This window comes from Motacilla alba, chromosome 26 (assembly GCF_015832195.1).
Source record: "Motacilla alba alba isolate MOTALB_02 chromosome 26, Motacilla_alba_V1.0_pri, whole genome shotgun sequence".
NCBI classification, from domain to species: Eukaryota; Metazoa; Chordata; class Aves; order Passeriformes; family Motacillidae; genus Motacilla; species Motacilla alba.
Window position 1 is genome coordinate 551,703 of NC_052041.1, and position 26,889 is coordinate 578,591.

Genomic DNA, 26,889 nt, shown 5'->3' on the forward strand with positions numbered 1-26,889 from the left:
AGAGCCTTTAGCAAGAGCTGGAAATAGGAATGGAAATAGCCTGGAAGGTGAATTAGTGACTATTCCATGGGCCAAGAGACTTGGAAGCAGTGCCCCTGTCCATGGTGTCCCACAGGGCCAGCTGTGACCAGAGAGGAGCCAGTGGGGCTCTGGTACAGCAAAAGCAGAACAGAAGTGGCATGACGAGGATTGCCCCAAAGTGCAGCAGGAAAAGCAGCTCAGATCACTGAGGTCTGTCACCAAACCTGCCAAGGACTGTAGCTGAGATGATGCTGGGAGGCACAGGGACAGTTACTTGGGGGGTCCTGGGTGGTTGCTGTGACCTCTCACAACCTGGGGAGCAGGTAGGCAACTCCTCAACCTATGCTGAGCCTGTGTCCTCTGGGATCAGAGCCTCAGGATGGAGACCACACCTGCATCCTCTCACCACCTCTTTATTTACAGACACAACAACACTGGGGATTGGAGATGGGACGCTTGTGAGGCCTCTGCCCCCTGGAACCCCCACTCCTGCAGCCAGGGCTCTCTGCAGCCACTGCAGCTCCTGAGGCTCAGCCTCCTCTCTCCCTGAGCCTCTACTTCCTTCGGCTGCCCACCATGGTCTTCCCACGGGCACCCTTGGATCTGCAAGGGAAGAAGAAAAGCACGCGCAAAAAGGCATCAGTGACCACACAGGGAGGACGAGGTGGGTGCTGTCAGTGGTCCTGCAGCCTTTTCCCGTTGGCAACTGCCCTGGGGTCGACGGTCTCCACTAGCCCAGGTAAACCTTGGGACCTGAGTCAAAGTGTCTTGGGACTCCCTGGGAACAAGCTCATGCAGTTGCCAGGCAATTCTAAGGACCCACCATTTCCTTCCCATGTTTCTCCCCCCAAGAATTGTTCCAAGAAGAATTGACAAGTTGCATCTGCGGCTGCAGAGGGATAAAAGCAGCTGTAGGATCCTTCAGGACCCAGCCCATCGCTCGCCTTAACCAGCACAGGGGAGCACAGAGGAGCAGGTTTGGCTGGGCAGTGAAGGGCCTTTCTGGCTGCCAGTCCTTAGGATTGCCTCATCCCTATGGCCGACTTCTGCCCGGGGGTCCTGGTGTCCCTGCCACACACATAGAGTGGGATACACACAGCACCTGTGCAGGGACACAGACACACACGGACACACAGAGCACCTGTGCAGGGACACACACAGAGCACCTGTGCAGGGACACAGGCACAGCACATGTGCAGGGACACACTTGCACATGTGTCCTGTGCAAGGACACACAGCACCTGTGAAGGGGAACACACCCAGAGCACTTGTGCAGGGGGGACACAAACACACACACACACAGCACCTGTGCAGGGACACACACAGCCCTCAGAAATGCCTGTACTCACCCTTTGCTGCAGGATCACACCACGGTGGGGCAGGAGAGAAGAGAGACCTGGTGTAAGCGGGTGGGAGCTGCTGCCCCTGACACACGGGGTGGGCTGAGCACCTCCCACATGAGGGGGAAGTGGGATGGGGATGTGACAGCACCGGGGTGCTCCTGGGGGTAGGGGTCAAACAGCCTCTTCCACCCTCCTACGAAGGGTTCCCCAGCCACGTGCAGGGACCATGGGCATGGGGACAGGTTCCCCTGGTTTTGTGAGCCTGCACAAATCCCACAGCCCGTGGGACTTCCCCTGCTAGACAAGGTGGGATCTCCAGCAGCTTCCTGAGATGCTGGGCAGAGCCCCTGCAGGGAGGGCATGGCTGGAGACTGGAAGGACCCCACAGGACAAAAAGCTTCCCATGCAGAGGTGGGTTCTCCCTGGGGTCCATCCCCTGCTGAGGTCTCTGGGGAGGGGGAAGCTGGTGACAGTGGGATCATGGAGGTCTGTCAGGAGCAGGACAGGGACTGAGATCCCTGGGACAGACCTGCAGGTCCAGGAATGCCGGGCACTAGCAAGACCAGAGGCAGGAAGGGGAAGGGGAGGAGGTGGTTTAGCAAGGGAAATCCATAGGGAGGGAACTGCGGAGCAGGGAGCTGGAGCTGGAAGGACAGGAGATAGAGGAGGGATGTGCAGCCACTTACACTTTCTGGTGATCACTGATGCGGTTTCGAAGAACATTGATCTGCAAGAAAAAATGGGTTGTGGGGTCTGGCAAGAAAAAGCTGCAGATGGACGGTGAGGTCTGACAAGAAGCCCCAGGCTGGGGACAAGGGCTGGCTGAAGATGCATCACTGCTCTCTTTTCCCCAGCAGTTTTTCTGTAGGGTTTAGAATCCCAGAATCCCAAGATGGTTTGGGTTGGAAGGGACCTCCAAGCCCATCTCATTCCACCTCCTGCCATGAGCAGGGACACCTTCCACTATCCCAGGTTGCTCAGGGCTCCATCCTGCCTGGCCTGTGATGTATTTGCCCTGTGGTGGTGCCAGGTACAGGTCCCCAGGAGCTGGGAGATCACTTGAACACCCCAGCTTATCCCCTGGCTGGGGAGCAGAAGGAGCAGTCAGGAACACAGAGGGTGGACAAATCATAGAGGCCCTGGGGCTCACCTCATATTTCTGCCGCTTGAACTTCTCCTGCAGGTCAAATTTCTCAGCCTCCAGGTCATGGATGTTCTGCCACAGCTCCTTGGCCTTGTCCCTGCAGGAAGAGCCGGCTGGAGACAGTGCAGAGAAGGGCTGTGGCTCCCAGGGAGCCCAGTGCAGGGGTGGGGCACTGATGCCAACCCCTCATCTGTGCCCAGGGATGGGGCTCAGGAGGCTCCCAGACAGGGATGTGTTATCCAGGCAATGAGTTCAGAACAACAGCCACGGGGGAGGTCAGTACATATAGGGACACACATCCCACCCGTGTGACCCTGGCTCCCCAGGACACACCTGTGCCACCCGTGTGACCCTGGCTCCCCAGGACACACCTGTGCCACCCGTGTGACCCTGGCTCCCTCTCATGGCTGGTGGCATCAGCCGCAGCCTGGCCATGGTGGCCCTGCACAGCCTTGGAGCCCGTGTCCCCCATGGGGTGTCACAGCCCATCCCCAGCTGTGCCACTCCCCTCAGCTGGCAGCCCCAGGGAGCCATCCCCAGCCCAGGATCCTGCCCAGGAGCTGGGACCCAGCCCAGGGCTCCTGCCCTGGCCATCCCTCCTGCAGCCTATGCTCACCTCAGCTTGTCCTCGCTGAGGTGGTCGATGTTCAGGGGCTTCCGTCGCTCACTGAGGATCTTCTTCTTCTTTTCCCGCTCTGTTTGCTTCTTCCCACCCTTTTTCTCTGACTGAGGAAACCATCAATCCACTGGAGAGAAGGAAGTCTGCCCAGCCCTTGCTCTCTTCCATCCCCAATTCTGCACCCAACACCCTCAGCTTTTGGGACTCCAGAAGCACATGAGGTCCTTGAGGACATTTTGGCAACAGTGGACAAGACACCTTGTCCTTGCCCCCATCCCTGTCCCTCAGGCAAGGCTGGAGCTGCACATCTGCAGAGCAGAGCTGAGCTCGGGGCAGCTCTGAGCTCACTTTGGCCCAGTAACTCCTGACCCAAGCGCAGTTCCCTGTCCCCTCCTGCCTGTAAACCCCCCAGCGTCACGTGGATGAGGTCAGCCCACGGCTGAGCCCCTCCCAGGAGCAGCAGTGGCTCCATCCCAGCCCCCTTGGGAAGGGTCCCACCTTCTGCATGTATCCCCCAAAGTGTAGCATGTTGGAGAACGCCTTCTTCTTCCGCGCCTCCTCCTCCGCCCTCTTCCGTGCCTCCTCTTCCTCCTTGCGAGCTCTTTCCTCCTGCCAGGGTCAGAAGCAGGTCAGCAGTGGATGGATGGACACACAGCTCGTGTCCCCATGCTCCCCAGGCCCATCCCAAGCTGCATTTCCAGAGGACACTCACAGCCATGCGTGCCTGGCGCTCCTTCTCCCGCTCGCTGCGGATCCGCTGCTGCTCCGCCCGCTCTGCTCGCCGCTGCTCCTGCACAGGGAGGGGACCTCGGCTTGGACACCGCAGGGAATCTGCACCCTCTCTGTTCCCAGGGACAGATCCCTGACCCCGAGAGCCCTGAGAGTCCCAAGGGAGCCTGGGGACAGTGACTCTGGGGGGAGGAGCATCTGCATCAGGCACCGCAGCACCACCGCAGCACACCAGGGGCATCCCAGTGAGCAGGGACAGGAAGGGAATGGCTGGAGCTGTGCCAGGGGAGGGTTAGGCTGAATATCAGGAAAGGCTCTTCCCCCAGAGCGTGCTGGGCACTGCCCTGGCTCCCCAGAGAATGGTGATGGCCCCAAGGCTGCCAGAGCTCCCCAGAGAATGGTGATGGCCCCAAGGCTGCCAGAGCTCCAGGAGTGTTTGGACAGCACTGCCAGGGATGGGGTGGAATTGTTGTCTGTGCAGAGCCAGGGGTTGGACTCAGTGATCCCTGTGGGTCTCTTCCAGCTCAGGGAATTTCATGGTTTGCAGGCACTGGGGCTCACAGAAATCTGGCTCAACCCTCAGGCTCTGTCCTGCAGGGTCAGGGCCATCCCAGGTCTGCCAGGACTGTGGGGAGGGGACAGTGGCTGAGTGCCCACAGAGACCGGGTGGCAATAGCCAGAGAGGGGAAGGCTGAACACGTACAATCCTGTCCTTGAGGGACAGGAGCTCCTCTTCCTCCTTCTTCCTGCTCTCAAAGTGGGCTTCGATGAGGGCCTGCAGCTCGTTCAGGTCCTTCTCCATGCGCTTGCGGTGAATGTCCTGCACCAGACAAGGACAGCCAGAGCCTCCAGCAGCTGCCAGTCACTGAGGGGGAGCAGCAGGAGGGCAGCACCCCTAGGTGTGGGAACTGGGCCATAACTTACGTCAAAATCCAGTCTCTCACCATCTGGGATCTTGGGAGGCACCAGGTTGGGCATGAAGACCCTGCAGTGGAAGGGGAGCCAGAGCACGATGTGGACGCAGCAGGTCTGGGACAGCACGAGCCCTTCACCCATCCACCCTCCCCTGAGCCCCTTGGGGATGCAGAGTGGGCACAGCTGGAGGAAAGGGAGTGCAATGCATCCTGCTGGAGGTGCCAGCTGGGCAGCCACAGAGGAAGACCTGTGGCATTCCCTGGAAACACTCCCAGATGCCTGCATGGCTGGAATAACCCTGCAAGCTGCAGACAGCGTGGCCAGGGCCCTTTGCCAGGCCCCCTGAGCTGGCAGCCACCCACTGCTCCCCCAAAGGGCACTGTGTGCTGCGGTGTGACCTGGCACAGGCAGCTGGATCCTTCCTCCTGTGGGGCTTGAGGGAGGGCAGGAGATGCTCCGCAGGGGCACAAAGGGGTGAAGTGATGATGATGGCTGAGGGCAGATCTGCCTCCCACACTGCAGAATCACAGGGGCCCAGGAGGACCCCCCACGTTTCTGGCAATGGTTCACAGTCCTGCTCCCTCGGGCTCAGTCCCTGGCACTCCTGGAAACATGTGCCTCATGCCAGCCATAGCCTGGACTCTGTGTCCCAGACTGGGATGCACACACACACACACACACACACACACACACACACACACACACACACTTCTTCCACCTGCAGGGTCACAGGGCAGCTGAGAGTCCCCCAAGGAACATACAAAATACTTCAGAACTGCCTAAAGACCTCGTTCTCAGGGTCCCCTTCATGGTCTGTGTTTTGCTGTCCATTTCTCTCCCTGTTTCTCTCCACGCCCCAGTCCCACCCTGCCCGGGTGGCTCCCTGTGCCCTGTCCTTTACGGACCAGGCTCTGTCACACAGAGCCTCTGCCCTAGCACGGCTGAGACCTTGCCCCAGGGAAAACCCTGCCACACTTACTTGGGTTTTGGCTTCGATTCACCTGCAGGTCCCAGGAGCAGCACAGAAAGACAAGGTCAGTGTCACCGAGGGGGTTTCCTGCCACACCTTGACCCAAGCCCCGCCCCGAGCCGAGCCCTCCCTGTCCCCGGCAGCAGCAGGGGCTTCCCAGGGACCACCTCCCAGCAGCGAGGTTCCAGCCTTGTGCCGCAGGACACGTTGTGCCCGAGGCACAGCTGGTGCTGCTGGCTGAGCAGAGCAGGCCCTGGTGCCCCCCAGTCAGGCAGGAGGAACGAGGGAGATACTTCACCTTCCCCAGGCTCCTGCTCCCGGTCTCCCTCTCCACCTGTGGAATACATGATGCTTTGTGTCCCCATGGCCAGTCCTGCCCACGGACACTGTGGGGTGGCTGTCCCCCTCTTTCCCATGCTGTCCCCACTGCAAACACTGGCTCCATCCCTGCAGGATGAGTGGGGGGAGAGCAGGTCCCTGAGGGATGCCCCTCACTCACAGGGTTGCCAGGGACACCCCTCACTCCAGGAGGAATCCAGACAAGTTTTGCAGAAGCTCAGGCTGGAAAAGCAGCAGTGCCTCTCCTCTCCTGCTGTAATTTGCTGAATTTCTGCCAGAGGCAGCACAAATCCATCCCTCCTGCTGCCCCGTCCTGCTGGGGGATGTGGCCAGGGCAGCTCTGCCCCACCTACCACAGATTGTCCCTTTGGCAGCAAATAAATTCAGCACCAAAACCCCATTACAAGGGCCCAGTGTCTCAGGGGACTAGGATAGGACTCGAATGGCCAAACCCATCTCTCCTCTGCTCCTGCTTTACCTTCTCCTGCTGCTTTCGCTTCATCTTCTTGTTCTGTTTAAAAGCAATGGGAGAACATGAGCACCCCTGGGTGAGGGCAGTCACACCCCCAGCACAGAGGGGTCCCAGCACCCTGGCTAAGGGTCACAGCCCGGATCTGAGCCTGCCCCACAGAAGGGACAGCACAGGGTCACACACCATGCCCCAAAGCCACTCATGAAACCCAGTGCTCTTTTGATTATCAGACACATCAGAGCTCAATCCCAGCTCTGGAAACCCCCTCTAAGGCAATGGACCCCTTGGTGAACCAGGCTTGGCCCATTTTTGGCATCATTTCAGAGGGCTGGTCACAGCCACCCGCAGCAAATGCCATTTGTATTTCATGTATTTAATCACCATTTCATGTTTGTAGGGCCCAGACAGAGCAGGGAAGGGCATCTCAGTTTGACACCCCCATACTGGACACCAGATCTGGGGGACAGCTGCCCCTGCTGATGTCCCTCTGTCACAGCCCCCTGGGACATCCCAGTCCCCAGCTGGCAGCCCCTGGAGCAGAGCATGGCCCAGCCAAGCCACAGAGCTCCTGGCATGGCCCCCACTCACCTTCTGCCTTGGCTTCTGTGGTCTCCTCCTCCGCCTCCTCTACCTGCTCCTCCTGACCTGTGCAGGGAGGGCAGAGTGAGCGCAGCAGCAGCGTTTCCTGGCTCCCTGCAGCTCCTCACATTTATCCCTGCAGCTCCCCACATTTATCCCTGCAGCTCCTCACGTTTATCCCTGCAGCTCCCCACATTTATCCCTGCAGCTCCCCACGTTTATCCCGGCAGCTCCTCACATTTATCCCTGCAGCTCCCCACGTTTATCCCTGCAGCTCCCCACGTTTATCCCTGCAGCTCCTCATGTTTATCCCTGCAGCTCCTCACGTTTATCCCTGCAGCTCCTCACGTTTATCCCTGCAGCTCCCCACGTTTATCCCTGCAGCTCCTCACATTTATCCCTGCTTTGGGACAGCATGGCACAGAACCCAGAGGGACCCGGGCAGCCACAGCGCCTCGGGAGCAAAGAGCTCCTGTCTAACCTTACCCCAGGGCTGCCTGTGCTCGTTAGGGCAAAACCCCCTAAAATTAATGAAATGCAAGGATTTATCGCCACCTCCTGGCTTATCCCTCTTCCCCTCTCATGCTGCCGTTCCCTCCAGCCCAGGAAGGAAGGCGGGATCTCCATTGCTCTGCCCTAGCAGGAACTCCAGGAGTGGCTGAGGACGCGTTTGTGACACTGCTGGAGCTTTTTCCACTGGAGGGAGCAGCGTCCCCACAGGATTCCTCCGGCGGAGCCAGAGCGATGCTGTGCCCGCAGGCCCTGGGAACACCCGCGGTGCCACAGCCAGACAGGAGGGAAGAAAAAGAAGACAGCAAAGACAGCAAACCACGGCCGGCAGATATAAGAGACAAGGCACACACAGAGGATGGACACACAGCACGGCAGGGCATGGGAGGAGTGCAGGAAGAAGAGAGAGAAGTGGAAGAATGAAAGAAAACCATTCCCCAACCAGGGAGAGGCAGAACACATCAACCCAGGACTTTTCCCAAGAGCAGAGAGAGGAAATAATGAAAGGTGCAATAACTACCGTCATCTTCCTCTATCCATTCTTCCTCTTCTGAGCCAGGGAGGAGGGAAGGAATAAGCACAGGGATTAGTTGGGTGCCACAGAGTTTGGGCATGCGTGAGATGAGGACTGGAGCACAGCAGGGGCTTTCCCCTGCATCTCTCTTTGCTTTTACACTCAGGGTGCTTTGCCTGTCAGTGCCCTGGAGCACCAGAGGCTCAGCTCAGCCCAGCCCAGCCCAGCCCAGCTCCCGTGTCTCCATCAGGCTGGGGCAGGTGAAAGTTTGAGTTTGGCAAGGCTGTCACACATTCAGCAGAGGCTCCAGCTCCCATTGGGATATTGGGATCACCCCTCAGCCAACACCCATGTCCAGCATTGCCAGCCCTGGCTTGAGTCACTGACAAAAGAGATCCTGAGAAAATTCAGACTGGTTTTGATCTTACTGATGTTTCAGATGCAGGCATCTCAAACATGGTCGCATCATCCTTTCCTGGACATGATTTGCCCATTGCAGCCCAGGAGCTGACCCCCAAACCTGCCAGCAAAACACTGAAGCCCTTGCATTTGACTCTTGGTCCTTGCAGGTGCAACTCCTACCTTCCTCCACGCACTCCTCTTCAGAGAGCACACAGGGCACGGACAGAGAGAAGGGAAAGAAGCCTCAGGTTATTGGAGTTTCTCTGATCAGTTTTTGTCCTCAGGGCAGCCACAGGTGCTCCATGTCCTCTTACCTTCCTGCTCCCTGCAAAGTACAACAGGAATTTACAGAATCATGCTGAGCTGCTGGAACGGGGCCATCACTGAGGCTGAGGTGAGTTAGGGATTCCTCAAGGCTGGCTCCCCTGTCTCATAGCACAGGCCATGGCTGCTGGGTGGTTGGCAGGTGGCAGTGGGGACAGGGACAAGGCCCAGGTCACCCTGCAGGCTGTGGAGAGCAGGGGCTGAAGGTCTGGACTGGCACTTTGACAGTGGTAAGGGCACACCACCATTTTGCAGCATGAGAAGATGAGTGACCTTGGCCTGTAATCCCAGAAAGGGGAATCTCCCATCCCACCTTTGCCCCCAAGTCCTTCCCTGGCCGTGGGGGAGATGCACAGCCCATCCCAGGGGGACAGACTGGTGACACATAGGAGTCTGGTGTGCCACTGAAACACCAGAGGATTCAGGTCCCCTTTCTCTGTTGGTGGATGAGAATTGGGAGCTGTGTTGGAGCTCACCCCTATAACCCAACCCCATCTCTCCAGGATGTGCCTCCTGGCCCAGCAGCAGAAGCTGCTCTCAAATCTGGGCCTTGGAGAGTGATGCTCTGGGTGTGGCAGCAGGACCCCAGCAGCAGCAGATTGGGTTTTCCCATCTTTGTCTCACAGATTGAGACTGCAGCATTTTTAATACAGCAATCATCCTTGTCCTGCCCATGGGTGTGAGTACAGCTCCCAACACAAACTGCCACTGCTGGGGTCAGGCACTGCCAAGGCAGAAGGGCACAGGCTGGGGGTCCACGCTGGGTGCTGGGCTAACAATGAGAGCACCTCCAAGCAATGCTGCAGTGGGAAAATGGGAATAGGGAGAAAGAAAGAGGGTTAAAACCATCCCACTTACTGCTCATACTCCTCGGTGACTTCCTCTGTGTCCGACATCCCTGGTTCTCTGGCAGAGTTGGAGGCAGATTGGAAAAAGTGAGGGTTAGAAGTGAGATAAGGGCTAGCACAGCCTGTCCCTCAGCACCAGGACAGGGGCACAGAGATGCCTCCTCTCTCCAAAGCACTAGGAGCTTCCAGCTGTCCCCAGCCAGGCTGTGACAGCATTATCTCAGCAGAGATAAGGTGCCTGCCCCCCTCCTGTCCCAGGATCACAGCTTGCCCCAAACAGGAGGCAGGAGATTGGACACAACCTCCTGTGGCACCGATAACTCTGTCAGGAGCCATGTCCAGGGCACTCAGCCCCCTGGCCCAGTCCTCTCAGGGGCTGTGTTTGCTCAGGGGACAGGAAAATCACCCCATTGCAGTGTTCAGCTTGTTTTGCTTCCTGACTATTCTTAGCCCAGGGATGACCCCTTCTCTCAGATTTACAGCCCTGCACCAGGCACAGCACAAACCCTCAGCAAACCCCCCCAGCCCAGCCCTCCAAGTGCAGAACTGCTGGGAAAGGGGCAGCCTGGGCTCAGCAGGTGCATTTTCCCCCTGCTAGCTAAAAGGAATATTTTACAGCCTGGTTTAGTAATTTAGTCCTCATTTTAGGGTTAAAACCTCTGCAGAAACAGCCTCTTATCTTCCCAGCACATCTGTCTCTCTCCCAGCTGTGCTCAGGAGGACTTTGCTCATCATCTCGCCTCATCTGACCTTCACCCAGCACTGGTGGGAGATCTGCACCCACCAGTCCCATCCCTGGACATCCTGGAGTAGCCCAGATCCCCAGCCCAGAGCCTCGCCCAGCCCAAGCCCAGCCCAGCCCAGCCCAGCCCAGCCCTGTCCCCTGCTCGTGCCAGCCCTCGGCAGGGCTGAGATGCCACAGGACGATGCAAGGCAGCTCAGAAATAACTTCCATGTGTTGAACCACCTGTTCCCAGAGCAGCAAGGCTTCCCTGCTCCTGCTACCCGGCGTCTGGCAACAACTGCTGCTGGCTACATCTGTCAGGCATTTATTACCCAGGATGGGGAGGCTAGGCCTCAGGAGTGCTAATTCAAGATGCTGGATCCAGGGCTGGAGTGCTCAGGCGTGGGAAAGGGGCATTCCAGGAGGGGAACCTTGGAACCACAGCTCCAGAGGGTCTCTAATCTCACTGTTCCTCACAAGGTGCTTTTTGGAGACAAATAAAGGAAGAACTCAGCCCCCTTTTTCCTCGGGGTCACCGCCTGCTTCTGCCACCACTGTTCCCCTTCCTGTGATGGGCCTGGGGCTTGGCTCAAAGCACGTCCTCCAGCACCATCCCCAGGATCCCCGCTTCCCCACCAGTATCAATTCCCACTTTTCCCCCAGGCTCAGCATGGTCCTGATGCCCCAAGTTTGGCAAAATCTGAGTGGCCAAGGCTCCACACAATCATTTCATGGCAAGGGAGAAGAGGGTTCCCTGTCCCCACAGTGTGAAAGCCTCTTCCTACATTCTTACTGCCCTCCTCCCTCAGACACTGTTAGATCCCACAGAGCTGAGGAAACGCCAACAAGTCCAGCACTGTTCACAGGGTACACAAAAGAAAAAGTGGCTCAAGGAAATATTTATGCATCCTCTGCACAGAAACACATAAACCTTTTCATTAAAGCTTGGAAGTCTTGATTTGGTAGAATTAGGAGAACCCAGCAGACATTACAGAGATAAAGAGGAAATATTGCACTGACTACAAAAAATCTCCCAGAATTTGCTGGGTATTCAGCAATCCAGATACTCCTCACACTCCTCGAAATCCCACTATCCTTTAGCTCAGGGCTGGCTGCTCACAGCTCTGGGGCTGAGTTAATCCTCCACAGTTCTGAGTCTCTGCTTTCCTCCAGACTGCCCAGACACGGAGCTCTCCTTTCCCACCGCTGGCTCCAGGAATGGGCCATGTCCCTGCTCCAGTCCTGCTTGGCAGGGTCAGACCAGGCACAAGAGCATCCCATCCCTAACCCACCCCCTGGGCTGCCAGAGAGCCAGGGCCAGGCTGCCCGCGGGCATCACATCCCTGCTGTCACTGCAGACCCAGGGAACGGGGATCCGGGGGATTCCCAAGAACCGCGGCAGCCAAAACCCATCTGAGCCACCTGGGCACCCATCAGGGTGGTCCAAAAGAGAAACGGCAAATACAACCCGCTGGAGAGGCTCCAGATGCTTTATGCATGGGAATGCCTCCATGCCGTGAAACAGCCGGGAGAGCGGCCGGGGACGCCCCGAGCCGGAGCCGATCCCCCCGGAGGGGCGGCCGTACCTGAGCGCCGGAGCTGCCGGGAGCGCGGGGAGCCGCCGGGTCTGGGAAAGGCTCTTTGGGGCAGGAGGCTTTAAGGGGGTTCCAGCGCCCACCCCGGGGCGGGCAGCGCCGCAGGAATGCGCCCGGCGCCCAGCGAGGAATGCAACACTTGTGAGCTGCTATTTCGGCAGCCGCGGCCCTGGCCCCCTTCGCCGCTCCCCCTTCCCCCCCAGGAGCCCATATAAGCCCAAGCTATTGTGTGGCCTCAGAGATTTGCTATTTTAAACCCTCCGGACCGAGATACGTGAGTGCCCGAGGGGCTGACACAAGCCAGCCCAGCTGTCACCGGGGCCGGGACGCTGATAAGGCAGCGCTGTCACCAGTGCAGGAGCAGACCCTGCCCGGCAGGTCCGGCCCGGCTCCCTCAGCCGCTGCTCCGACCTCGGGATGCTGCAATGAGAAGGGAAGAGTCTGTTTTTAACCCCCCAGGACACATATGATTCCGGGTTTTTCCTAATTCCCCCTTGTTGGGAGAAGGGAATGGTTTCCAGTCCCAGACCAGCAGTAGGTGACCAGGAGTGTTTTAGAAAGAGCAACTTTTATTAGAAAACAAAAAAAAAAGCACAAAGTCCTTTCCCAAGCCCAACAAGCAGGATCAGCTCCAGGGGCAGCAGCAGATTCCCACACTGAATTTGTCACCACGGTGGTTGTTCAAGGCACAACACAAACCCAAACAATGGCCCCAATAAGAGAATTTGAGCCCTTTGCCCATGGCACTCTAAAGCTACCCTAAAGGCCTCGAGAGAGCATCCCCCATCCCTGCTGGGTGTGCTCAGCAGCCATGGGAATGCAGGATCAGGGGCTGCACAGCAAAGGGCTCAGGAGGAAAGGCAAGAGAGAAATGGGACCCAGCACAGGGCACTCAGCTCCATGAAATCCCCCAGACATGGCTGTGGCCATGGCCAGGGCCAGCCCACCCTCCCCCGGATCACTGGATGAAGGGTCACTGCTTGCAGGGGCAGGGGCAGGGCATGGCAGGGACAAGGACAAGTCTCTGGTCCAGCTGTGTGTGGAAGGAAACACCAGGGCCAAGTCTCCCCTTCTTCCATGAGACATCTCCGAGCACTCATGTAGCTTCATGAACATCAGCCTCTGGTTGGGCCCCTCTGGCAGTGACAGCCTGGCAGGGGTGACAGCTGCCTGCCCCACCTGCCCCAGGCAGCAGGGATGGATGTGGTCCACGATGTCCAGCTGGAACTCCCTCAGCCAGGCAGGTTCTTGCCCCACTGACATCCTCCAGCTGTCAGGGAGCCATGTGGGGGATCCCCTTTGCCAGGGCAGTTCCAGGGCACAGGCAGAGATCAGGAACAGAACAGCAAAATGTGCTGGGCAAACAAGGCAGGAGTTTGCCTTCAGCATCTGTGGGGAGCCTGTAGGCCTGGACACCCACAGACAGGCAGTGAGTGGGGACTGGAGGCACAGGGAGACTCTTCCAGGCTTCTTCCTTCCCATCCTACAAGGAGAGGACCCCATGACCTGGCTGCACCCACACATGGCATAGGGGACTCATGGCAGTGGCTGCTGGATGGTTGGGTAGGGCTGGGCTTTGATCTTTGGAGCAAACCAGTTTTTCCCAGATGGTCTGATACCACAGCTGGTGTTACTGCAACTGCAAAAGAAAGTGGGAACCACTGAGGCTGTGCCTGAGGCTGCAACCCCGCCAGATGCAGCTGCTTTAACTAGGACAGTGGCTGTCCCCAGCAGGGCATGGGGCAGGCAGGCATTCCCTAAATCCCGTAACAGGCCACTTCCCTTCTCCTCCCAGACCGGAGTCCTCCTCTCCCTTACAGATGCCTCCAGTTGTCTCCTCCCGCTGACTTCCCAAAGTCACAGGGTCCTGATTACCCCCATGTCTCCTCTCCCTGTATATCCTGGCTCTGCCTCTGCCTCAGACGATGCACCAGGTTCCAGAGCAGCTCCACAATTACCTGGGTGTCTCCAGAGGTGTCTCCAGGCTGCTTTATCCAGACGTCTCGCTTTGCCAGGCTGTTGATTCTCCGGATTTCCTGCAAACAGGAGAGAGTCATAAGTGACAGGAGAAAGTTTTCCCCGTGCATCGTGTGCAGCATTGTCTTTGGTCTGACTGTACCCAAACCTTGAAGCACACATTGTCCAGGTAAAACCAGCCAGCTTTGAGATCCTGCACGTGGGAGACCCTCAAAGCCAAGTGCAGCTCCAGCCACAGAAGTGGAGCAGGTGCTACTGAAGGAGAACTGACCAAGGAGCTGCAGAGGCTTTCCCCAGAAGTCACTCCAGGAGCAAACCTTTTGCTGGCACAGACACGTCTGGGCAGTGCTGATCTCCCAGCCCAGCCTGGATTCACCTTCCCTGGCTGCAGGGCTGGGCTGGAGCTGCCCCTCCTGGGCCAGTTGGCTGCCACGAGCAGTGGCCATAGTCCTCCCTGCTGCGAGCAGTGAGACCTGCCGAGGACCTGCTGAGCCCCTGCTTTTCAGGAACAACCCTGGGGCCAAAGGCTCTCTTGTCCCTCTCCTGTCCATGTCCAAGGAGTAGCCACGGTGGCCAAGTGATGACCTCTGAGTCCCCTTGGCTGGGACTTTGCACCCACAGCCACAAGACCTCCTGTTTTTGGGGGGTTGGTTTCAAGTGGGGGTGCAGATGACTCCAGACCCCTCATGCACCAGGACCTCTCCAAGCCCCTCAGAGCTGAAGGGCTGAGCACACAGGTCGTCTCCCACTGGCCTCCAAGCAGAGTGCTCATCCAGACTATTAGGGTTTTATTCCCAGTATTACTGACTGGGACGTGCCTCGACTTGCCGGGCCGTGCGGCGCCGTGAATCCAGCTACAGCTCCAACAAACCCCGACCGTGAATCCAGCTACAGCTCCAACAAACCCCGACCGTGAATCCAGCTACAGCTCCAACAAACCCCGACCGTGAATCCAGCTACAGCTCCAACAAACCCCGACCGTGAATCCAGCTACAGCTCCTACAAACCCCGACCGTGAATCCAGCTACAGCTCCAACAAACCCCGACCGTGAATCCAGCTACAGCTCCAACAAACCCCGACCGTGAATCCAGCTACAGCTCCAACAAACCCCGACTGGGGGCTCTGCCTTTTTATCTGGGGATGGAGAGGCAACCCACCAACCAGGTACAGGGTGGGCAGGTCTCAGGTGAAAGGGGCACCTGGATGGGCCAATGGCCCCTGGGGCTGGAAGGCATCTTTTGAACTCTGCCAATCACTCGATGCCCTTCTGGAATGCTAGGACTGACAGACAGCACTCAGCAGGGATCAGGGTGGGAGGAAAGGAGAGTGATTGGCACCTGGGGAAGGACTGGGACAACTGAGGCAGGCTATGATGTCACACTGCAGCACCAGACAGAGGAGATGGGATGGCAGAGATGGGATCATGCTGGGGTGGCAGGGCCAGGTACCCCCGCGTGTCCTGTGACATGCACCCAGCTGGCTCCTGCTCCCTCCTCAACCCACCAAGGGCTGGAATCAGCCGTCTTGGGAATTTTGGGCTCACAGTCAGGACACAGCCACAAGTAGAGCGCTGGTATCTCATCGTGGTGGTCCTGCTGCTCTGAGACCTCCAAACCTGGCTAAACTGCTCCCAAACCCTTTAATAGTTTCAGCCAAGGGTTCGTCGGCCCTTCAACCCCACCCCAAGGCACAGAATCGTGTTCTGTGAGACTGCCTGCTCTCAGGGCTCTCACTTGAGGTTGACACAAGCTGGTACCTTGCTATTTTCCTCCTTGGAAGGCTCCTGAGCTCGGCTGATCCACAGATTAATGCGGGATGTCACCGACCCTGGGATCTTCAGGCTGTCCTGTGGGACAGAGAGGACACCAAGGTTACAGCAGTGGCACTCTGCACGAATGTAACCCGGCCCAGTCCCCAGGGCACGGGGAGACCGAGCGGAGCTGCAGCAGGCAGAGCCCAGCCCACACACTGGCTCCATCCCAGCTCCTCAAATTCCAGCGCTCGGCAGGAACCCACACAGTGCCCGGCAACTCCTGTGCCCAAACGCAGCCCTGGCACCCACCTCCCAGCGACCCCTGCCGCAGCCTGCCAGGCTGAGCCTGGTATCGGAAGAGGGGAAGATTTGCCCCAAAGGCTCAGCACAGACCGCTCGGGGGTCCCGCTCAGCGCCGCTCCTGCCTCACCTTCCTGAGCGCCGCCGGCTCCGCCTTGCTGGGAGCGCTTCTCTCGAAGAAGTTGCGCTTGCTCGCCACCCCCTCCGAGGAGAGCAGGCGACTCTTCTGGGCAGGCACGGAGGATTTCACCCCTTCCGAGCGCTGGGAGAGAGAGGGGCGTCAGCAGAGCTGTGCTGCATCCCGGGGTGGAAAGTCCAGCTTCTGGCTCATACCCTGAGCCCCTTGGGGTCTGGTCCCCTCCTGTCCATCACCAGCTCACAGCCTTGTGCACTGCTTCCCTCAACGAACCACAGCATCCCCAGACCCTGTCCACATGACATCTCCTCCCTGCAGGGCCATGCAGCATCCCCAGACCCCCTCCAAGGGCCCCTGCTCCTAAAACCCTGAGGCCAATCCCTTTTCCTGCCTTTCCATCTCCTTCATTCCCACCAGCTCTGGTACTTGGTGCAGCTCAGGCCCTCTCCTCCCCACCTGGCTCCAGGCCACCCCTCTCTGTCTCCCCACACACCTCTCCCACCCCTGCCTGGCTCTGCCAAGGGCCCTTGGTACCTGCACAGCCGAGTTGTACTTTTCCAGCTTCTCCCCAATGGTGCTGTTGCTGCCTGGGATCCTCAGACTCGCACTGGGGAAGAACAGGGAAGAGATGAAACCAGTCCCCCCCAGGATGTCCTGGGATCAGCCCATGGTCCCAGGGAGCTGCACTTGGCAGGAGAAGGCCATGTCCCACCCTGGCACTCCTGCATCTATCTGCCAGGTGAACCAAGCAGCCCAGTGCCTGCTGCTGATTGAGTTCTCTGGGTGTCACTGCCTTTCCAGGGCCACACTGAACACTGAAATATCTCAGAACTTCTCAGCTTGCCCTGGGTTCAGCTCTGCCAGCTCTGAACTGCATCCCCCCCAAAGTCAGTGTGGGTCTGCCTACAGCATACACCTGCCCACGGAGTGGTGGAGGATCCCCTGATCTGGTCACCAAAGCCAGGTCAGGCTGCTCACAGAGCTGTTTTGACGTCCCCATGGATGGGGACCTGTGCAGACACAAGCACCAACATGGAGCTACAGGACCCCAGAGAAGTGGGGGCTGGCTGGGGGATATTGGAGCAATCTGGGACAGTGGAGGATGTTCCTGCCCATGGCAGGGGGTGGAATGAGATCTGCAGGGTGCCTTAGAACCCAAACTGTTCTGTGGTTCCAGGATCTCATTCAGATGCAGGCTGCATGTTGAACATTGTCCTGTCCCCTGCTGAGTATCGCTGCCTGCCCACTCCACCATGCTGGGGACCAATGTCCAGCAGATCTGTGCCAGGCCTGCCAGGCCCCAGCACCTCCTCCTCCCTTGGAAAACAAAGGATGGCCATTCCTGCCCAGCAGAACCAAAGCAACACGATGAGAGGTACTGACCTCCTTGTGAGAGGGCTTTGGCTCTCTTCTTTCTGCTTCTTGGAGATGATCTGGAAGAGACAAGGAGAGGAGATCCTGCAGTGAACTTTGGTTATCCAAGATAAGCACGGGAGACACTATCTCACTGATCTCCCCCAGGAAAGCTCCATTTGCACCCACACCAGAGCTTACCTCATATCTCAAAGCTCCCCAGACTACAGACACTTTATGGTGATAACAGTTTTATTCCCAGTAAAGCCTCATGGAAGTCAATCAAGTGTAGCCAGTCAGCCCTGACTCACAGCAGGGATGATCTTGACAGTTCTAGGCTTTCCCAGCCTCTTCAATCACTTTATTCCAGGGATCTCTTTTGAAATGAAATATAGTCTCAGACTGTAACATGGGATGAGAGGGAGGATGGATGTTATTTTTATCCTGTGCTTTCACATTAGACTGGAAAGGCTGGAAGGTGGATGGCAATTCCTGAGGCTCTGGAAATTCTGAGGACAATGAGTTCCCTGTTTTCTCATCACTTCCCATAAGTTTTCTGGCCAGCACAGGGTGGATGAACTGGACATGTTCATCCTCACACGCCATCAGTCAGACATGGAGAAGGAAAACAGGGGGAAGAGGGAAGCAGGACTGCAGTGCCCAGACCAAGGGTAAGTTTTGAGCACACTTCTGGGAACAGGTTCAGCCCACATAACCCAGAGGCCAAAGCAATCCTTCCTTCCCCCCATCCCCCCCATCCTCCCCTGCCTCAACAGAATCCTTTCCCCACCTGCTTTAGCTCTTACCCGGAAGGAGACAGTTCTTGGGCTGGCCCGTCGGATGGAGGTGACGTGAGTTGGAGAGGGGTCTGGCTTTTCTGCAAGTTCATCTTGGGGAGGGGGCAGCTGGATTACCTGCTTTGAAGGGTTCCTGGATGGCTGCTGAGGAAAAAGGAGACCTCAGATGCATCCCTGCAGAGCTTGCAGAGAGGACTGAGGTGCAGGAGTTGAACAGTCAGGGCGAGAATTGGGTTGGAGGCCAGAGTTTGAGATCAAAATCCTCCAAATCTTTCCTGTCTCCATTGGACACACAGAGTTCCCAACAGCCTTTCAGTGTCACCTTGATGGCAATCAGGGGGACTTGCTGGAGAAGGTGATCAGGAGAGCACAGACCAGGGAGGGGAAGGAGGTGGTGGGACCCTGTCCACCACCTTGTGCAGCTCTCCAAAAAACCTTCCTCAAAATCCCATTTCTCTCCTGGTACTCTTGGGCTCTGTCTTTCTCTGGTTCTCCCAGCACCCAGGACCTCTCCCCCTGGTGTCCCATCCATTCCTGCTTACCTGCTGCTCTGGAGATGAGGTCACCACTGAGGTTTTCTCTTCTGTGCTTCGGCTTCCCACCCTGGTGAGGATCTTCACCTCCCGGAGCCGGCAGCTCCCCACCTCTGGTGGCTCCTTTGCCTCCTTCCTCTGCTCCCCCCGAGGAGTCTGCACTCCTTGGTCTTTGTCCTGGAGCCGTGCCCTCACCACCACCTTCCTCTCGGAGGTTGGCTCCAGGTTCTTGTCTCCGGGCAGGTCCCCTCTGCCCTTGGCCGCCTCCTGAGCGCGCTCTGCAGCCCGGCTGCTCTCCTGCCTCCCGCGGGGCTGTGCCTCTGTCTCTGGGCAGCTCTCTCCCGCCCCTGGCTCCTTCTGCTCCTTCTCTTGCCTCAGCTTTTCGGACACAGGTGGGAGGCACCTCGTCCTTCTCCCTTCTTGTGTCTTCAGCACCTCTGAGAGCTTTCGCTCCTCCCCGTCCTCCTGAGACTGCAGCTTCACCAGGGATGAAGGTCTAGGGACAGGGACAACATGGGATGACAACCTCAGCACCTGGGGCTAAAGGGGTGGATTTCATGCTGCAAATGAGGCAAAAGGCTCTGGAGAGGGACATAAAAATCCCACAAAATCCTGGAGTCCTCCCTGCGGACCAGGGCTTGCAGCCACTCTCATCCCCATCACCCCAGCTCAGCTGTCTGAGAAAAAGTTTGGATTAAAATTCTTTTTTTCCTTTCTGTTGTAGAGATGAAGCATTTCTGCAGCCTCATCCCAGGACACCAGCACCCACCACGTCCTGTGCCAAGGAGATCCAAGCTCAGAGCAGCATGCTAGGTCTGCTGCTGGATAAGAAGTGTGGCTGTGACTCTTCACTGGACTAGGAAAAATCCCACCAACTTAAAGTGGCAAGTGTTGGTTGGAAGCCAATCTGCTCTGGCAGGTCCACCCCACAGTCTCACCAGGAGCTGTGAAAAGCTGTTTCCCCTCCTTCCTCCAGGCAAACAGGCACAAGGCTTGGGAAGGGGCAGAAGGACACCTGGCAGGCTGTGTCTGCCCACTTCCAGGACTGGGGAGGAGATGGGATAACATTTGCCCTCCTCCTGAATTGCAATCACCCCATGGCCAGCCTGTGTCAGCACCAGGGAAGAGGAACTTGTCCTTCCCACCTGGTTCATTTTAGTCATGCCCAGCCCCCATCCACCCCATATCCAGCCCACGTGTCCTAACTCCATACTGTCTGAAACACAGGAACACCCCTGGAGCGGGAGCCTCACTGCAGACACAAACCACCTAAATACTGGACACTCCCAGGAGCAATTTAGAGAGTGGGTCAGGTTGTGTAAGGGCAGCCTGGTCCCAGAATACCTCCAAACCCCAGCTCCCTGCAGCGAGGGACTTTGGAAGCACTACTGGAAAGCCCTTGAGTCAGATCCCCACTTCAGCAAAGGTGCCACAGCGTCACTGTGAGGTTCAGAGGGGCAGCACAGCCAGCCAGGCTCTGCCTGCTCTGCTCTCCGGCCCTGCAGAACAGGGCACCCCTTACCTGCTGCAGATCCCACCTGCAGCACCACCCTGAGCTCAGCCCTAGCACCAGCCCTCCCCCACTCCTGCTCCTGTGCCACGGGGAGCCCACCCGAGGCGTCTCCCCTTTTACTCCCCCTGGGAGCCCATCCCTCCTCCCGGGGGCTGCTGGCTGGAGCACAGCTCTGCCCACAGCTGAGCCCTGCCTCAGCCAGGAGCCACCACAGCAGCAGCTGCCAGGACCCGGTGTCAGGAGCGAGGCCAATGCCAGCAGGACCCCACAGACCTGCTGGAAGCTGGGCTGGTGTCCTTGGCAGGGCTGGCAGGTTCCTCCTCCGTGGATGTGGATGACAGCAGGCTCCGGTGCCTTCGCCGGCGCTCTCTTTGCTGCTCTTCCTCATCCTCCAGGGTCCTCTGCCTGGCCAGGCTGTTTGGGAGGAAACACAAGGACATGGGGAGACTGTGTCCCACATGGGCACCCTGAAGCCCTGGTGCCAGACAAGAAAGGAACTGCTACACCCTGGGCCAGGCCAAGGGCTGGCAGAAGTCACCTTGCTGGAGGAGAGCGAGGCCACCACAAGCCAAGCACCCCAAAGTGCTCTCACTCCACCCAGCCGATGCAGGCCCTTTCCAAAGCAAGCACTTGACTTCCCAACTCCCATTTTCTCCTGCTGGAGGGAGCACTCATTTCAAAGGAGTCCCTATATTAAGCAAACCTTACAGGGGAAGGATATTGAACCTTTAACTCAGCCAGACCAGGGCCCTTGAGCTACCACACAGACCTCAACCACACAAACTGGAAGGGTAACCACTATGGCACAAGATTTTAGGCCAAAACCAAGATGTGGTGATGGCAATTTAATTTTTATAGAGCAAAAAGCCTCAGATGCAAAAGAATCAGAGGCTGAAGGCAACTGCTGAGAGGCTCTCCCTGGGGATGAGGCCGGCAGGGCTCCTCTTCCCCCCCTGCATGTGCCTGGACTGGGAATTGTTTATAATCACAGACTGAGCCAAAAAGATGAGGTTTGGAATCATCTTTGAGCATTTTATTTTGCACAAGCCAAATGTGGGTTGGGTTTTTTGGTTTGGTTTGTTTGTTTGTTTTTGTTTTAATAAAATGCCACTCCGAATAAAAAGTTGCCTGGAAAACACCAGCTCTGCCGTCCTTTCTCTGTGCCAAAACTGCCCACCCTCTGTGCTGGTGCATGAAATGTGCTGGAAAATATTTTTATTGGCTGACGGAGCTTTTCAGAGCTTGCTTCTCTTCCCCCAACACAAGCCCTCAATCAGCCACAAACACTGCGGGGCACCCCACCGGAGCCTCCCTGCCAGGATCCACACCAGGACCTCATCCCAGCTCCGGCCAGCCTCAGCCTTTGCCACGAATTTGACTTTTAGCGAAAGTCAGAGGGGCAGGGCCGCGTTACTGCGAGCGAGGGCTCACGGCCGGTCCCGAGTTACTGAGTAATCACAGCCGGTCATAAATTAAACCGCTTCACCCCCCGCGAGCGCTGGCGGCTTCTGCTCTTCCTGCCGGGGCAGGCGGGAGCGCGGCGCGGCCAGCGGAGCGCGAAGGGGGCGAGGAGCCGGCCGAGAGCGCCGGGCTGGGGACAGGGGACAGGGCCGAGCTGCCCTGCCCTCCGCTGGCCCCACGGCCGAACAGCCCCAACAGCCATCGCACCCAGGCTGGGGAGCTCCGGGGGGCTCCCGATGCCACGCTCGGCACCGGGATGTGCCCAAAGAGCATCCCCGGCTGGGACAGCCCGGCCGTGTTTGCCCAGCCCCGGCGCTGCGGGGCAGCGATCCCTGCACGCACATCCCAGCCGGCAGGTTCCCGGCGGGGGCGGGACACAGATCCCGGAGCCCCTGCGCTCCTGTCCCTCGAGCAGGGACAGCACAGAGCGCTAATGCCGGGCTAAATCCTCACGACGACCGAGTACTTCTTTGATTTTACAGTCTCCTTCAAAGGGAAAATGGGCTTTTCCTGCCTTGAATTACCGTGGCTCTTTCAGAGGCAGCACAAAACCTGGCACTATCCACAGGCAGCTCCTCGTTATTTGTAATTAAGTGATCCACCCATCAGGCTATGGCTCTGCCAATCTTTCCCTCCTCTTTTCAAAGACGGGTTTATTTTTTGCTGTCTTACCTTTTTTAACTCAAAGAGATGAGTAAAAAACTTTGGCGAGTGTCCCTGCCTTGTCCTCTCCTGCCCTGTCAATGATTAGTGCAGAGATTTCTGACATTTCTGCTGTTTCAGTGCTGCCTCGTCTCAGGAGAGCTCAGGAAATGCCTTCCGGGGTTGTGAGGCACACGGGGTGCTGGACCCAGCTGGGCTGGTGTTGGGGCAGGTCCGTGGCTCAGGGGAGATGGATCTGGATGGGGCTGGAGTGGCCTCTGGATCTGTCCCACCCACACCAGAGGCAGCAGAGAGCTGGTGGCCTCTGAGCAGTGGAGTCTCAACTAAAATAAGGAAGTTTTTCATAATGAGAGTGGGGAGGCCCTGGCACAGGTGCCCAGAGCAGCTGTGGCTGCCTCTGGATCCCTGGCAGTGTCCAAGGCCAGGTTGGATGGGGCTTGGAGAACCCTGGGATAGTGGAAGGTGTCCCTGCCATGGCAGGGGTGGAACTGGATGAGCTTTAAGGTCCTTCCCACCCAAACCAGTCTGGGATTCTATGAACTCCCCTTTCTTACACCTGGTACTGAGGTTTGCAATTAAGTCTCGGAGACATAACCTCCTCTTGGGCCGGGGTTCCTGCTCTCATTTGTGGCACAGGGCGGCTCTGTTTGACTTTCAATCACCGCTCCTGTGCAGCTGAGGCTGCAGGGCTGCCCTGATGTCTGCAGGGGGTCAGGGCTGATTCTACCTCGCTCCAGCCTCCTGTGAGCACCTGACCCAGACCAGGGTGCCCAGGAGCCTCCCCTACTCTGGAGCACTCTTTGGGAAGGCCGAGGCAGCTGAAGGTGCTGCGAGGATTGCTCAAAGATTGCTCAGTCAGTGCCGCTGAATCAGGGCTTGCCCAGCACAGGAGGGGCTGTGGTCTCCACGGGCAGAGCAGGACACACACCCAGGGGCGGCATGGGCATGGGGGGGGGGAAACGCCCCCAGCCAGCTCAGAGCAAGTCTGGAGGAACAGCCCAGATAGTCTGTTCCCCAAGGAAAGGCAAAATAGACCCAAAATGTATCCAGCACGGGGCGAGAATGCTTATCCAGGTAGTTCTCCTGTGCCTGGCCCAGCTTCCCCAGGCAGCAGAAACAAAAATGCCTCTGATCTTGCCCAGCCACAAGAAACTCCAGCAGCACTGAGCTCTCCGTGGGGCTGGCATTCATCTCTGCAAACAACAAACACTCCCAGGGCAGCTGCCCCCTCCCATCCTCCCCAAGCCCCTTCGGCCACCAGCAGCCCACCCTCACCCCTCCCTGCCAGCGGTGGAAAGGGTTAAGCATTAATCCACAGCACTTACCTGGAGAGATCGGACCAGTTCCTTCTGCTGAAGGACATTCCTGCTACCCGGGAGTTCAGAGAGCCCCCAGAACCTGAGCAGGCATCCAGGCCAAGGGAGCCGCGGGGACCAGCGCTGCCCGGAGACTCTGCTCCCCGAGGAGGGAGGGAGGAACTCCCTGCAAGGTTATTTCCCTGTGCACCTTTACCCTGCCTGCCTCCCGCTCCCACAGCTGCATCACATGGTTCCTTATCTACCTGACACAGGCAGGGCTGTGATTTGTGTGCCAGCGGCGCGGGGCGAGAGCCGCCCTGCCCAGCAGTGCCACGCAAAACCAGAGCCCTCCTCGCTGCCAGGCTCCGAGCCGGGACCCGCGGCTCGGGCCATCCACGTCTCCCAGGGTTTCGGAGACAACTCCCTGCAGAGAACCTGTTCTACCAGCCGCAATCCGCCAGTCAACAACTCCTGCAGCCCGCGGAGGTGGTGAATTACCCCGGGCCGAGTGGGAGGAGGTTGGCTCCCGGGGATCCAAAACAGTCATTAAAACACCTCCGGCTGGGCGCAGTGCAGCCCTTTCCAAAGAGCTTGGGAGGGTCGCCTGCTCCTTCCAACCCTTTCTAGATGTTTCAAATGGAGCTGTCAAGGTCTTCTCGTTCTTGGGCTTTTCTGCAGCAGTGAGCACTCAGAGAGTCTCGGAAGTGCCTGGGGCATGGGGGGATCCAATTTTTGTGTGCTGGAGCCCTGTGCCAGCGAGGACCTGTGTGCCCAGGTTCATCCCTCACCCAGACCCAGCCCATCAAACCCACCCCCCCTCTGGCTGTGCACCGAGACCCCCACCCTTACACAGGGCAGCCCCTCCTGCCAAGGGCAGGTGTGAAGCCACGGGGTCACTGCCTTTAGTGGGGGAATGGGGGTTGTCTTAGGGGAGGATGGGGGGCCCAGGCACAGCAGAGCCGGGTCCCAGCCCGGATTTTCTCACAGCATGGCCTCGACCCCAGTGCTCCCACTTCTGGGGCTGCCAGGCACTATTCCCTTCAGGAAATGTCATCCAGTACCCCTTGAGTACAACCTCTGCTCTCAGTGAGATCCATCCCTGCACCAGCCTGAGGAACTGGTTGTGGGGCTGGGCTGGCCCTGCATGCCTCCAGCCCACAGGGGTGTGCCATGACCTGAGCAATGATTTTAATCAAAGGTTCCTGATTAAAATCCCATTTCTAGGAGATAGCCCTGTCAAATGAGCCACCCGCTCCAAGCAGGGCTCGCTCTCTGCTCTTCTTTCTTCTTTCAGTAATTGCTCGTCTTTCAAGTGTTTTCATATATACAGAGAATTCAGTCAGTTGTGGCATAAGGGAAAAAATTACTTAAATAACCTTGCAAGCATCCTGCTAATTGCTGACAGACTATATATAGCAGTCCAGCATCAGCAGCTCCTCTAGAGCAATAAAAACTCTGTGATTAATGCACGGCAAGCACGGTGCTCGCAAAACTCATTGCCAAAGGATAGCGCTGGAGCACAGGACTTAGCGGGGTTTTCCAAAGGATTAGACTGAATGTGGCAGTGAAAGAACACCCCCAGCTAGGATCTACACGGCAAAGGAATATAAAACCTCCCAGTCTGCAATTCCTCTGGTTATTAAGTTGAAGAAATTCTAGATGGGCATTTAGTGCCTGGGGATTAGTCAGAGGATGAGTCTGGCTGACACTCGCCCCCTCACTGACACTTGCCCCTTCCTGGGGTTTTATTTGCAGCTCAGAAACCTTTAGAGCTGAACAGAGTTTCCTCTTTATTCAAGATCCCTCAGAGGTTTTCTCCTCCATAGGTTTGCCTCATTTCCCTCAAACCCAGGAAAATGGTCAGAGGAGAAAATGTCCTTCAGCAAGAAGTTGCCAAGGGGAATAGGATTCCCCGGTGCTGGGAATCTCCTCCTTTATTTTGGATGAGTCCTGCTGGGCTGTACAGCAGCACAAAGCATTGACCTCTCATGTCTGGAGATCTTTGCTGCCATGGAGCTCCTGTTTTCCCTGATGTTCCTCACATCTTTTCATGTCCACCATAACCCCAAAATTTCACTCCCAAGGAGGTAAAGCCAAGGTCCAGAGCCCCTCATCTCATAGATGAAGTCATGCTGGATTTTTCCCCTGAGTGTCACTTCATACCCCTCTAAACGTCCTTTGGCACTTTATCCCCAAACTCCAAGTGCTGCCAGATCTTTTTGAATGTCTGCATCACCCATCTTCCCCTTTGCTGTGACAAAATTGCAGGAATTATCAGCAGTTTGTTATCTCACTACTGTTTCCTTTCTGCTGGTTGATTATTTAGCTCTGTTTGGACTTTCCCTCTGAGCTGTACTTGACCTAAAGGTCCTTGCTTCTGGAATCCCAGGAAAATGCTTGTGTCCCAGGTCACCCTTATCCATAGGCTCATTGATGCCTTCAACAAACAACAGTCACTTTGTCAGACCGGATTTCCCTTAGCAAAGTTATTTAGGCCACCCTGAGCTCATCCTCAAAGCACAGCCTAAGCCTCAGGTCCCTAGAGCTCAGGGTGATGAAATCAGGCAGAGAGATCAGTCTGTGAGGGAAGGGATGCCCAGAGAACCAATCTGATGTTTATCCAGACCTGCTCCATTCTCCAGGCTGTCCCATCTGCTGTTCCAGACCCACAGCCCCGAGGGGAAGGCTCTGTGCTCATGGCCAAGGGAGCAGAGCAGCGAGATGTGCCCTGAGCAGAGAAGCTCCAGGGCCAAACCCTTCTCCCCTGCTTTGCCCAGGGGAGCTGCACCTGCCCGAGGAGGAGCCCAGAGCTTCCCCTGGTGTGATCAGCAGAACTCATTAATACCCTCTAAGGAGCTAGACCAGTTTCAACAGGGCTGGTTTTTCCCTTGGGAACAGTGTCCTGTGTCTCATCACAGTTCAGAGCCTGTTTCTTTGGCTACAGGGTGGTGGAGAGCTCCCAGTTTCCACAATTGTGTGTAATTATGGCATTGCTCAGCTTCTCCTGGGGCCCAGCTCTGAACCCTCCACCTCCATCCCTTGTGCTGTGCTGGTCC

The 26,889-nt window shown here is 57.4% G+C and overlaps 2 protein-coding genes across 5 annotated transcripts; both read right to left on the reverse strand.

Annotated features, from left to right (window-relative positions):
• Positions 1-418: 418 nt before the first annotated feature.
• TNNT2 (troponin T2, cardiac type) lies at positions 419-12,182 on the reverse strand. Of its 3 annotated transcripts, XM_038162529.1 has the most exons (18): positions 12,040-12,178; positions 9,740-9,787; positions 8,872-8,882; positions 8,738-8,755; positions 8,162-8,191; positions 7,141-7,197; positions 6,559-6,591; positions 6,040-6,075; positions 5,751-5,772; positions 4,781-4,841; positions 4,560-4,676; positions 3,840-3,917; positions 3,626-3,736; positions 3,125-3,234; positions 2,515-2,605; positions 2,051-2,091; positions 1,371-1,376; positions 419-624 (listed from the first exon to the last, which is right to left on the reverse strand). In XM_038162529.1, the coding sequence occupies exons 2-18, from the start codon at positions 9,775-9,777 to the stop codon at positions 576-578; spliced, it is 909 nt and encodes a 302-aa protein (XP_038018457.1). In that variant the 5' UTR covers positions 9,778-9,787; positions 12,040-12,178; the 3' UTR covers positions 419-575. The 3 variants fall into 3 exon arrangements, with proteins under 3 accessions (XP_038018457.1, XP_038018458.1, XP_038018460.1); XM_038162530.1 differs by lacking the exon at positions 1,371-1,376 and having other exon boundaries at positions 12,040-12,182; XM_038162532.1 differs by lacking the exon at positions 8,162-8,191 and having other exon boundaries at positions 12,040-12,176.
• Positions 12,183-12,530: 348 nt separating this feature from the next.
• LAD1 (ladinin 1) lies at positions 12,531-24,304 on the reverse strand. Of its 2 annotated transcripts, none has more exons than XM_038162528.1 (10): positions 23,861-24,304; positions 20,685-20,825; positions 18,908-19,394; positions 18,375-18,506; positions 17,599-17,648; positions 16,750-16,822; positions 16,210-16,341; positions 15,783-15,872; positions 14,007-14,084; positions 12,531-13,687 (listed from the first exon to the last, which is right to left on the reverse strand). In XM_038162528.1, exons 1-10 carry the CDS (start codon positions 23,896-23,898, stop codon positions 13,679-13,681), a joined length of 1,230 nt encoding a protein of 409 aa, XP_038018456.1. In that variant the 5' UTR covers positions 23,899-24,304; the 3' UTR covers positions 12,531-13,678. The 2 variants fall into 2 exon arrangements, with proteins under 2 accessions (XP_038018456.1, XP_038018455.1); XM_038162527.1 differs by having other exon boundaries at positions 12,581-13,687; positions 18,375-18,509; positions 23,861-24,302.
• Positions 24,305-26,889: the final 2,585 nt, after the last annotated feature.

What these genes read in the sequence shown, in the direction of transcription:
- TNNT2 (XM_038162529.1), bottom strand. Translation starts at nt 9,777, where the DNA reads ATGTCGGACACAGAGGAAGTCACCGAGGAGTATGAGCA. An exon ending in AGCGCCAGGCACGCATGGCT is followed by an intron (nt 3,737 to 3,839) that starts GTGAGTGTCCTC and finishes TGACCCTGGCAG; the next exon opens with GAGGAAAGAGCTCGCAAGGA. An exon ending in TTGGGGGATACATGCAGAAG is followed by an intron (nt 3,235 to 3,625) that starts GTGGGACCCTTC and finishes TGGTTTCCTCAG; the next exon opens with TCAGAGAAAAAGGGTGGGAA.
- LAD1 (XM_038162527.1), bottom strand. Translation starts at nt 23,898, where the DNA reads ATGTCCTTCAGCAGAAGGAACTGGTCCGATCTCTCCAG. An exon ending in CCTCATCTCCAGAGCAGCAG is followed by an intron (nt 18,510 to 18,907) that starts GTAAGCAGGAAT and finishes CTTTTTCCTCAG; the next exon opens with CAGCCATCCAGGAACCCTTC. An exon ending in CAAGAACTGTCTCCTTCCGG is followed by an intron (nt 17,649 to 18,374) that starts GTAAGAGCTAAA and finishes TGTCTCTTCCAG; the next exon opens with ATCATCTCCAAGAAGCAGAA.